The 12341-nt window shown below is 45.5% G+C and overlaps 1 protein-coding gene across 2 annotated transcripts in view; it reads right to left on the minus strand.

Annotated features, from left to right (window-relative positions):
* NCLN (nicalin) overlaps positions 1 to 12341 on the minus strand; it is a 68560-nt gene that overhangs the window by 15142 nt on the left and 41077 nt on the right. For both annotated transcript variants that reach the window (XM_063914444.1, XM_063914445.1), the window contains exons 6-9: positions 11944 to 12047; positions 11322 to 11410; positions 11032 to 11171; positions 10702 to 10880 (exon numbers count right to left, since the gene is read on the minus strand). In XM_063914444.1, coding sequence (XP_063770514.1) covers positions 10702 to 10880; positions 11032 to 11171; positions 11322 to 11410; positions 11944 to 12047 — 512 coding nt within the window. The remainder of the gene's footprint in view (positions 1 to 10701; positions 10881 to 11031; positions 11172 to 11321; positions 11411 to 11943; positions 12048 to 12341) is intronic.

A 12341-nucleotide genomic window follows, 5' to 3' on the forward strand; every position in this document is an offset into this window, starting at 1 on the left:
ATGCCCTTTTTGAAGACAGTTCCCCCACAAGGCCCTTTGGTGAGACAGAGAGAGAGTATGCCAGCACACACCCCAGCGCTATATAACCCAGGAATAACACAGTAACTTAATATTTACCCAGTAGCTGCTGTATATTGTGTTTTTAGCGCCTAATTATGTGCCCCCCCCTCTCCTTTTACCCTTTTCTACCGTGATCTGCAGGGGAGAGCCTGGGGAGCTTCTTCTCAGCGGAGCTGTGGAGAAAAAAATGGCGCTGGTGAGTGCTGAGGGAGAAGCCCCGCCCCCTCGACGGCGGGCTTCTGTCCCGCTAAAATACATATCTTTTTGGCGGGGGCTCATACATATATACAGTGCCCAACTGTATATATGAGTACTTTTGCCAACAAAGGTCCATATGCTGCCCAGGGCGCCCCCCCCTGCGCCCTGCACCCTTACAGTGACCGGAGTATGTGAGGTGTGTTTGGAGCAATGGCGCACAGTTGCAGTGCTGTGCGTTACCTCATGTGAAGAACGGAGTCTTCTGCCACCGATTTCGAAGTCTTCTTGCTTCTCATACTCACCCGGCTTCTGTCTTCCGGCTCTGCGAGGGGGACGGCGGTGCGGCTCTGGGATCGGACGATGAGGGTGAGATCCTGTGTACGATCCCTCTGGAGCAAATGGTGTCCAGTAACCTAAGAAGCAGGACCTAGCTTCAGAGAGTAGGGCTGCTTCTCTCCCCTCTGTCCCACGATGCAGGGAGTCTGTTGCCAGCAGAGCTCCCTGAAAATAAAAAACCTAACAAAATACTTTCTTATAGCAAGCTCAGGAGAGCTCACTGAACAGCACCCAGCTCGTCCGGGCACAGATTCAAACTGAGGTCTGGAGGAGGGACATAGAGGGAGGAGCCAGTGCACACCAGAATCTAAATTCTTTCTTAAAGTGCCCATGTCTCCTGCGGAGCCCGTCTATTCCCCATGGTCCTTACGGAGTCCCCAGCATCCACTAGGACGTTAGAGAAATTGGTATAGCTTGAACCCGTTCATTAATTCAGCTACCAACGTCACCAGCACTTTTTGTAAACATTCTTGTAAACGTCATCAGGCTGAAGGGCAGACATGTGAAATGGATGTGTTGTCTGCTAACGCGCTGAGGAAATCCCTGTACTGAACTGTCTCCAGGACATGAAAGTGTCCAGGAGATTTATGGATGCAAAAAAAATCTTCTTTGCCGATATCCACGAGGATTGACTTCCAACAATTCTGTGTAAATATGTCGGCACTCGATATCCTGACTGTCTGCATACCAGCGCCGGGATCCCAACAACTATTCTCCCTTTTGGGATGTCCATTACACCCCTGGAGGGAGATTAAATAGCGTGCAGCACGGCGAGCGCAGCGAACCTGCAAGGGGCTCTTTTGCACTCGCTCCGCTGCCGGCATTCTGGCAGACGGGATCCTGGCGCCAGGATCCCAAGTGTCTGTATATCGTAGTACACCCGTCCACTCACACCCGATTGTCGTCCCATAGATTGAAAAAACCTGATTTCACCTTCAAAATATCTGCTAAGCCTAAACGTTCACATACCTTTGCCACTCACAGATATGTGATATTTGATCATTTTCCTCAATAAAAAAAAAAATGAAATTTTTTTTGTTTCATTTGTTTGATTTGGTTCTCTATTTACTTTTAGCAGAAATATAGAAACGTCTGAAGGGTTCACAAACTTTCAAGCACCAGGGTAGGTCTGAAGACTGTTGTAAGACAGCCTTATGATAGCTAAGTCATTGATATTTTCATACAAAGGGTAGAAATATCTGCATATTGTGCAATTCTGCCTCCCTATCGTAATTAGTGGGAACGGTCTGATAATACTCTTTACAAGGTCCTCTAATCTTGAGAGGGGATCCGGACTGAAAGTCGACAGTAACTAGGTCGACAATGTCTAGGTCGACCACTATTGGTCGACAGTAACTAGGCCGACAGGGTCTTTAGGTCGACATGTTCTAGGTCGACAGGTCAAAAGGTCGACATGAGTTTTTCACAATTTTTTTCTTTTTTTGAACCTTTTCATACTTAACGATCCACGTGGACTACGATTGGAACGGTAATCTGTGCCGAGCGAAGCGGTAGCGGAGCGAAGGCACCATGCCCGAAGCATGGCGAGCGAAGCGAGCCATGCGAGGGGACGCGGTGCACTAATTGGGGTTCCCGTCACTCTACGAAGAAAACGACACCAAAATAACATGAAAAACTCATGTCGACCTAAAGACCCTGTCGACCTAGACACCCTGTCGACCAATATGGTCGACCTAGACATTGTCGACCTAGTTACTGTCGACTTTCAATACCACACCCCTTGAGAGGGCCTTTTACATATAAAATATTTATTTTTTTTGCCTATTGTTTGGACTTCCTGGACTATAGAGTCTTGCATCTATAAATTGGTGAAGGAGAATGAAAATCTTACACCTTTACTGCTGTGGCAAAAGTGTGACTTCCCTCCAGAGGACTTTTGCCTCCAAAAAGAAGGGCTCCTTCAAATGAGAGATTAGCAAGGCAATTTTCTGGGTATATTGCCCAAAGGCACATTAAGGGGGATGTCCTAACCACTAGTGCTGATGCCATATATTTTGCTGAAAAAGCAAGGTTGTCCAAATAAGCCTCATCCAGGAATTCTCTATTTACATGATTGCCACACTTTTTCAATTATTGCCTCTTTATATTCTCCTAAACTTCTGTATGTAGTGTTATTCAGGGGGCTCTGGGCATGGCAACAACGGACTTCAATGTGGTTCCTGCTTAAAGCTTTTTAAAATAACCACATTTTTCTTTTCATGGGGTTCATAAGAGGACCTTCTATATCCAGAGGAAGTTGGATAGACAGACACATACAGGTATATCTGTATACACACAAATATATACAATTTTAATTTCAGTTGACTTAAATATAATCAAGTTACACTTCTATAATGAATATGGTTTTAGAGTGCTAACTATCGGCTTTCAATTGAGGGTATTCACATCAACATTTGAGGAAAGGTTTAGCAATTACAGCTGTTTTAGATGTAGCCACCCCCTTTTTTCAAGGGGCCAAAAGTAATTGGACAATCGTATTAGTAAATAAACCGCTTGGAGTTGATTCCAAGTGTGGAATTTGCATTTGGAAGCTGTTGCTGTCAACCCACAACATGCGGTCAAAGAAGCTCTCAGTGAAAAAAGCCATCCTTAGGCTGCAAAAACAAATAAAATTAAGATAGGAGTCGCCAAATTAACATTCTGCTAAAAAAAATTTAAAAAATGCACTGGCGAGATCGGCAACATAAAAAGGCCATGGTAAAGAAAAGCCCTTTCAGAACATCCAGCCAAGTGAAGACTCTCCAGGAGAGTTCACAAGAGCAAATATAGAGCGGTTCACCACAAGGTGCAAACCATTCATAAGCATCAAGAAAACAAAAGACAGATTACATTTTGAAAAAAAAAAAGTCAGCCAATTTCTGGATCAGCATACTTTGGACAGATGAAACGAAGATCAGCCTGTAAAAGAATGTTTTTGTAGTGGCCTGCACCATTCAGAGACGCCATGATGATTGGATAATGCATGGGGTTCCTCATAAGTCTGCAAAACTCCTGATCTGATGAGAAGGAATTAGAGGTGGTCTATGCTGCTGCCTCATGTACCATTAGATGGTGGGAAAGACTCTACACCCAACCAATCTCCGGGCCTTTATCTCCCTGCTGAGACTCGGGAACAGAGGGCTTGAAGCCAGGTCTAGGCTGCGAAGACCAAGCTGTGTTATTTCTGAGTCTTCTCTGTCAGTCTGGTAACGTGAATTGGTGGATCTAGGAAGCAAGTATGTGTGCAAACTAGAGATGAGCGGGTTCGGTTTCTCTGAATCCGAACCCGCACGAACTTCATGTTTTTTTTCACGGGTCCGAGCGACTCGGATCTTCCCGCCTTGCTCGGTTAACCCGAGCGCGCCCGAACGTCATCATGACGCTGTCGGATTCTCGCGAGACTCGGATTCTATATAAGGAGCCGCGCGTCGCCGCCATTTTCACACGTGCATTGAGATTGATAGGGAGAGGACGTGGCTGGCGTCCTCTCCATTTAGATTAGGAGAGCGAGAGAGAGAGATTGACCTGAGGCTGATACTGTAGAAGAGAGTGCAGAGTTTAGTGACTGACCACAGTGACCACCAGCAGTGCAGTTGTTTTATTTAATATATCCGTTCTCTGCCTGAAAAAAACGGTACACACAGTGACTCAGTCACATACCATATCTGTGTGCACTGCTCAGCCCAGTGTGCTGCATGCCTGCATCATCTATGTATATATTATATATCTGACTGTGCTCAGCTCACACAGCTTATAATTGTGGGGGAGACTGGGGAGCACTGCAGTGCCAGTTATAGGTTATAGCAGGAGCCAGGAGTACAAGACAGTCACATACCATATCTGTGTGCACTGCTCAGCCCAGTGTGCTGCATCATCTATGTATATATTATATATCTGACTGTGCTCAGCTCACACAGCTTATAATTGTGGGGGAGACTGGGGAGCACTGTAGTGCCAGTTATAGGTTATAGCAGGAGCCAGGAGTACATATTATATTAAAATTAAACAGTGCACACTTTTGCTGCAGGAGTGCCACTGCCAGTGTGACTGACCAGTGACCTGACCACACTGACCACCAGTATAGTTAGTAGTATACTATATTGTGATTGCCTGAAAAAGTTAAACACTCGTCGTGTGACTTCACTTGTGTGGTGTTTTTTTTTTTTATTCTATAAAAAACTCATTCTGCTGACAGACAGTGTCCAGCAGGTCCGTCATTATATAATATATATACCTGTCCGGCTGCAGTAGTGATATATATATATTTTTTATATCATTATTTATCATCCAGTCGCAGCAGACACAGTACGGTAGTTCACGGCTGTAGCTACCTCTGTGTCGGCACTCGGCAGTCCATCCATAATTGTATACCACCTACCCGTGGTTTTTTTTTCTTTCTTCTTTATACATACATACATACTACTACATCTCTTTATCAACCAGTCTATATTAGCAGCAGACACAGTACAGTACGGTAGTTCACGGCTGTGGCTACCTCTGTGTCGGCACTCGGCAGTCCGTCCATAATTGTATACCACCTAACCGTGGTTTTTTTTTCTTTCTTCTTCATACATACATACTACGACATCTCTTTATCAACCAGTCTATATTAGCAGCAGACACAGTACAGTACGGTAGTTCACGGCTGTGGCTACCTCTGTGTCGGCACTCGGCAGTCCGTCCATAATTGTATACCACCTAACCGTGGTTTTTTTTTCTTTCTTCTTTATACATACATACTACGACATCTCTTTATCAACCAGTCTATATTAGCAGCAGACACAGTACAGTACAGTACGGTAGTTCACGGCTGTGGCTACCTCTGTGTCGGCACTCGGCAGTCCGTCCATAATTGTATACCACCTACCCGTGGTTTTTTTTTCTTTCTTCTTTATACATACATACTACTACATCTCTTTATCAACCAGTCTATATTAGCAGCAGACACAGTACAGTACGGTAGTTCACGGCTGTGGCTACCTCTGTGTCGGCACTCGGCAGTCCGTCCATAATTGTATACCACCTACCCGTGGTTTTTTTTTCTTTCTTCTTCATACATACATACTACGACATCTCTTTATCAACCAGTCTATATTAGCAGCAGACACAGTACAGTACGGTAGTTCACGGCTGTGGCTACCTCTGTGTCGGCACTCGGCAGTCCGTCCATAATTGTATACCACCTAACCGTGGTTTTTTTTTCTTTCTTCTTCATACATACATACTACGACATCTCTTTATCAACCAGTCTATATTAGCAGCAGACACAGTACGGTAGTTCACGGCTGTAGCTACCTCTGTGTCGGCACTCGGCAGTCCGTCCATAATTGTATACTAGTATCCATCCATCTCCATTGTTTACCTGAGGTGCCTTTTAGTTGTGCCTATTAAAATATGGAGAACAAAAATGTTGAGGTTCCAAAATTAGGGAAAGATCAAGATCCACTTCCACCTCGTGCTGAAGCTGCTGCCACTAGTCATGGCCGAGACGATGAAATGCCAGCAACGTCGTCTGCCAAGGCCGATGCCCAATGTCATAGTACAGAGCATGTCAAATCCAAAACACCAAATATCAGTAAAAAAAGGACTCCAAAACCTAAAATAAAATTGTCGGAGGAGAAGCGTAAACTTGCCAATATGCCATTTACCACACGGAGTGGCAAGGAACGGCTGAGGCCCTGGCCTATGTTCATGGCTAGTGGTTCAGCTTCACATGAGGATGGAGGCACTCAGCCTCTCGCTAGAAAAATGAAAAGACTCAAGCTGGCAAAAGCAGTAGCACCGCAAAGAACTGTGCGTTCTTCGAAATCCCAAATCCACAAGGAGAGTCCAATTGTGTCGGTTGCGATGCCTGACCTTCCCAACACTGGACGTGAAGAGCATGCGCCTTCCACCATTTGCACGCCCCCTGCAAGTGCTGGAAGGAGCACCCGCAGTCCAGTTCCTGATAGTCAGATTGAAGATGTCAGTGTTGAAGTACACCAGGATGAGGAGGATATGGGTGTTGCTGGCGCTGGGGAGGAAATTGACCAGGAGGATTCTAATGGTGAGGTGGTTTGTTTAAGTCAGGCACCCGGGGAGACACCTGTTGTCCGTGGGAGGAATATGGCCGTTGACATGCCTGGTGAAAATACCAAAAAAAATCAGCTCTTCAGTGTGGAGGTATTTCAACAGAAATGCGGACAACAGGTGTCAAGCCGTGTGTTCCCTTTGTCAAGCTGTAATAAGTAGGGGTAAGGACGTTAACCACCTCGGAACATCCTCCCTTATACGTCACCTGCAGCGCATTCATAATAAGTCAGTGACAAGTTCAAAAACTTTGGGTGACAGCGGAAGCAGTCCACTGACCAGTAAATCCCTTCCTCTTGTAACCAAGCTCACGCAAACCACCCCACCAACTCCCTCAGTGTCAATTTCCTCCTTCCCCAGGAATGCCAATAGTCCTGCAGGCAATGTCACTGGCAATTCTGACGAGTCCTCTCCTGCCTGGCATTCCTCCGATGCATCCTTGCGTGTAACGCCTACTGCTGCTGGCGCTGCTGTTGTTGCTGCTGGGAGTCGATGGTCATCCCAGAGGGGAAGTCGTAAGCCCACTTGTACTACTTCCAGTAAGCAATTGACTGTTCAACAGTCCTTTGCGAGGAAGATGAAATATCACAGCAGTCATCCTGCTGCAAAGCGGATAACTGAGGCCTTGACAACTATGTTGGTGTTAGACGTGCGTCCGGTATCCGCCGTTAGTTCACAGGGAACTAGACAATTTATTGAGGCAGTGTGCCCCCGTTACCAAATACCATCTAGGTTCCACTTCTCTAGGCAGGCGATACCGAGAATGTACACGGACGTCAGAAAAAGACTCACCAGTGTCCTAAAAAATGCAGTTGTACCCAATGTCCACTTAACCACGGACATGTGGACAAGTGGAGCAGGGCAGGGTCAGGACTATATGACTGTGACAGCCCACTGGGTAGATGTATGGACTCCCGCCGCAAGAACAGCAGCGGCGGCACCAGTAGCAGCATCTCGCAAACGCCAACTCTTTCCTAGGCAGGCTACGCTTTGTATCACCGGTTTCCAGAATACGCACACAGCTGAAAACCTCTTACGGCAACTGAGGAAGATCATCGCGGAATGGCTTACCCCAATTGGACTCTCCTGTGGATTTGTGGCATCGGACAACGCCAGCAATATTGTGTGTGCATTAAATATGGGCAAATTCCAGCACGTCCCATGTTTTGCACATACCTTGAATTTGGTGGTGCAGAATTATTTAAAAAACGACAGGGGCGTGCAAGAGATGCTGTCGGTGGCCAGAAAAATTGCGGGACACTTTCGGCGTACAGGCACCACGTACAGAAGACTGGAGCACCACCAAAAACTACTGAACCTGCCCTGCCATCATCTGAAGCAAGAAGTGGTAACGAGGTGGAATTCAACCCTCTATATGCTTCAGAGGTTGGAGGAGCAGCAAAAGGCCATTCAAGCCTATACAATTGAGCACGATATAGGAGGTGGAATGCACCTGTCTCAAGCGCAGTGGAGAATGATTTCAACGTTGTGCAAGGTTCTGATGCCCTTTGAACTTGCCACACGTGAAGTCAGTTCAGACACTGCCAGCCTGAGTCAGGTCATTCCCCTCATCAGGCTTTTGCAGAAGAAGCTGGAGACATTGAAGGAGGAGCTAACACGGAGCGATTCCGCTAGGCATGTGGGACTTGTGGATGGAGCCCTTAATTCACTTAACAAGGATTCACGGGTGGTCAATCTGTTGAAATCAGAGCACTACATTTTGGCCACCGTGCTCGATCCTAGATTTAAAGCCTACCTTGGATCTCTCTTTCCGGCAGACACAAGTCTGCTGGGGTTGAAAGACCTGCTGGTGAGAAAATTGTCAAGTCAAGCGGAACGCGACCTGTCAACATCTCCTCCTTCACATTCTCCCGCAACTGGGGGTGCGAGGAAAAGGCTCAGACTTCCGAGCCCACCCGCTGGCGGTGATGCAGGGCAGTCTGGAGCGACTGCTGATGCTGACATCTGGTCCGGACTGAAGGACCTGACAACGATTACGGACATGTCGTCTACTGTCACTGCATATGATTCTCTCACCATTGAAAGAATGGTGGAGGATTATATGAGTGACCGCATCCAAGTAGGCACGTCACACAGTCCATACTTATACTGGCAGGAAAAAGAGGCAATTTGGAGGCCATTGCACAAACTGGCTTTATTCTACCTAAGTTGCCCTCCCACAAGTGTGTACTCCGAAAGAGTGTTTAGTGCCGCCGCTCACCTTGTCAGCAATCGGCGTACGAGGTTACATCCAGAAAATGTGGAGAAGATGATGTTCATTAAAATGAATTATAATCAATTCCTCCGCGGAGACATTGACCAGCAGCAATTGCCTCCACAAAGTACACAGGGAGCTGAGATGGTGGATTCCAGTGGGGACGAATTGATAATCTGTGAGGAGGGGGATGTACACGGTGATATATCGGAGGGTGATGATGAGGTGGACATCTTGCCTCTGTAGAGCCAGTTTGTGCAAGGAGAGATTAATTGCTTCTTTTTTGGGGGGGGGTCCAAACCAACCCGTCATATCAGTCACAGTCGTGTGGCAGACCCTGTCACTGAAATGATGGGTTGGTTAAAGTGTGCATGTCCTGTTTTGTTTATACAACATAAGGGTGGGTGGGAGGGCCCAAGGACAATTCCATCTTGCACCTCTTTTTTCTTTTCTTTTTCTTTGCGTCATGTGCTGTTTGGGGAGGGTTTTTTGGAAGGGACATCCTGCGTGACACTGCAGTGCCACTCCTAAATGGGCCCGGTGTTTGTGTCGGCCACTAGGGTCGCTAATCTTACTCACACAGTCAGCTACCTCATTGCGCCTCTTTTTTTCTTTGCGTCATGTGCTGATTGGGGAGGGTTTTTTGGAAGGGACATCCTGCGTGACACTGCAGTGCCACTCCTAAATGGGCCCGGTGTTTGTGTCGGCCACTAGGGTCGCTAATCTTACTCACACAGTCAGCTACCTCATTGCGCCTCTTTTTTTCTTTGCGTCATGTGCTGATTGGGGAGGGTTTTTTGGAAGGGACATCCTGCGTGACACTGCAGTGCCACTCCTAAATGGGCCCGGTGTTTGTGTCGGCCACTAGGGTCGCTAATCTTACTCACACAGTCAGCTACCTCATTGCGCCTCTTTTTTTCTTTGCGTCATGTGCTGATTGGGGAGGGTTTTTTGGAAGGGACATCCTGCGTGACACTGCAGTGCCACTCCTAAATGGGCCCGGTGTTTGTGTCGGCCACTAGGGTCGCTTATCTTACTCACACAGTCAGCTACCTCATTGCGCCTCTTTTTTTCTTTGCGTCATGTGCTGATTGGGGAGGGTTTTTGGAAGGGACATCCTGCGTGACACTGCAGTGCCACTCCTAGATGGGCCAGGTGTTTGTGTCGGCCACTAGTGTCGCTTAGCTTAGTCATCCAGCGACCTTGGTGCAAATTTTAGGACTAAAAATAATATTGTGAGGTGTGAGGTATTCAGAATAGACTGAAAATGAGTGGAAATTATGGTTTTTGAGGTTAATAATAATATGGGATCAAAATGACCCCCAAATTCTATGATTTAAGCTGTTTTTTAGTGTTTTTTTTAAAAAACACCCGAATCCAAAACACACCCGAATCCGACAAAAAAAATTCGGTGAGGTTTTGCCAAAACGCGGTCGAACCCAAAACACGGCCGCGGAACCGAACCCAAAACCAAAACACAAAACCCGAAAAATTTCAGGCGCTCATCTCTAGTGCAAACACAGTGCTGGTTCTCAGGGTTTGTTGCACTAGATAAGAGAGACGGCTTATACAGTGCCTGAAGGTATACACATATCATTATGTCCTGTGGCTGGAACACAATGGGGCACTACTACAGGGCATACTAGGAATTGTGGGGGCAAATATGAGGCACACAGTCTTCTAATTTAACTAGCAGTTAAAAGATTCTTATAACATGAACATGAGTTCTTGAGTTGTGTCTATAAGTTTAATCAGAATTAGCTGTAATTAAATGTCACTGCACTTACAGTTATCTACACAACAGCTGATCACGGTCATTTTACCTTAAATCCAAGACACTATTGCGGTGACCACTACGGTGTCCATCTAGGTGAGAGATGGTGAAAGATGGCAACCGGCGGATAGCAAAGCGCTCGTGTTCCCAAGCCAGTGTGTCGTCAGCCAGGTTTATCTTCTTATGAACCATGGAAAACTTCACCTCAGGGTACTGACTTGAAATAATCTAAATAGCAAGAGAGAAAAACATTACATTTAATAAAAAATATTTCAACATTATTTTACTATTCCAACAATCAAACTACCAGACAACTTTACTTGTCGTCACATCCTTAATAAGTGGCAGTAAGAAAACAGGAGATCTGTCTCGTGATTACCGTTTCCATCTCCTTGAGGAAGGTGTGTTGCAGGGTACCCTCTTTGGGAGGCTTGGAGACATGAAGGTACAAGCTGTTTTCACTTCCTACAGTGTCCAAGCAAAGTACAAAGGCCACATTGTCCTGAAGGAGGCTGGAATCTAAAAAGAGAATGGTCATCTATGTTATTCAATAAAAAGCATTTCCAATGCAGTCCCAAATGCCCCCAACATCCATACTTTAAACAGTGACAGAAGCAAAGTTTGGTATCCTTAGTTTCATTACCAAAGTTACTCTTAATGCTATAATACCTGTGTGATCCAAATGATCCTCTAACCATCTCTTTGTTCCCTGATAGTTAAACTTTCCTCCTCCTGATGCGAAAAACAGCAGATTGTAACTGTACATGGGAGAAATGTGAATTGAAGAGCAAGTGATATTGGCTATTACAACAATGCAGCAAAACACATTATGTATTTAACATTAGGCAGAAACACTCAAAGTGTGGGATATAAAGAATTACGGCTATAGTAAAGTGAGAAATAACGTATCACAGTGCCTGGGTTCATACAGCAAACTAGAGAGGATAGAGCACTTAAATGTAATCACTTGCACTGAACCAATACCAGTCACGAATACACCTAATTCATTAGGAGGAAGTCACATGACTGAAAAATGTCTGGCTCCTTTGTGGGAGGTAAGTAATTATCTTTATACTAAAACTGCTGTTTTATTTAGTATTCGTTTTCCACTTCACTACAAATATATTATATATCTGTCTATAAACATTACAATGGATTATTATTATACACTTATAGCAACACTGTAACCTTGCTAGAGAAGTAGTTAAGGTATTTTTCGATTCCATGGTAGATACAGAAATCCATGCAGCTGGCATGACAAGCCCAGAGTTTCTGGGTGTGGGAATCTTACCTGGCATGTGTACGCTTGTAAGTGTACAGACGAGAGAAAAGACGTGCCAGCTCCAGTAGAATTGCCATGCCGCTGCCATTGGAATCTGCCCCATAAGATAGCCACTAAAGGAACAAGAAGAGAGATCAGTATCCATATCATAAGTGCCTTTACACTGGATTGGCTAACACAAAATCCGTTATGTTTCCAGAACCCTCAGGGAGTTCTGAGATTTTCAAATACACGCATATTACAATGTAAAACATAAACAACTATGTCATTGGCAAAATTTTTGTGACAATGTACAAAATAGATACATATAGGGAAATTTACTAAGCTCCCGATTTTGACCGAGATGGTGTTTTTTCTTCAAAGTGTCATCTCGGGAATTTACTAAACTCAAATCACGGCAGTGATGA

Source organism: Pseudophryne corroboree, chromosome 1 (genome assembly GCF_028390025.1).
Source record: "Pseudophryne corroboree isolate aPseCor3 chromosome 1, aPseCor3.hap2, whole genome shotgun sequence".
Taxonomy (NCBI): Eukaryota; Metazoa; Chordata; class Amphibia; order Anura; family Myobatrachidae; genus Pseudophryne; species Pseudophryne corroboree.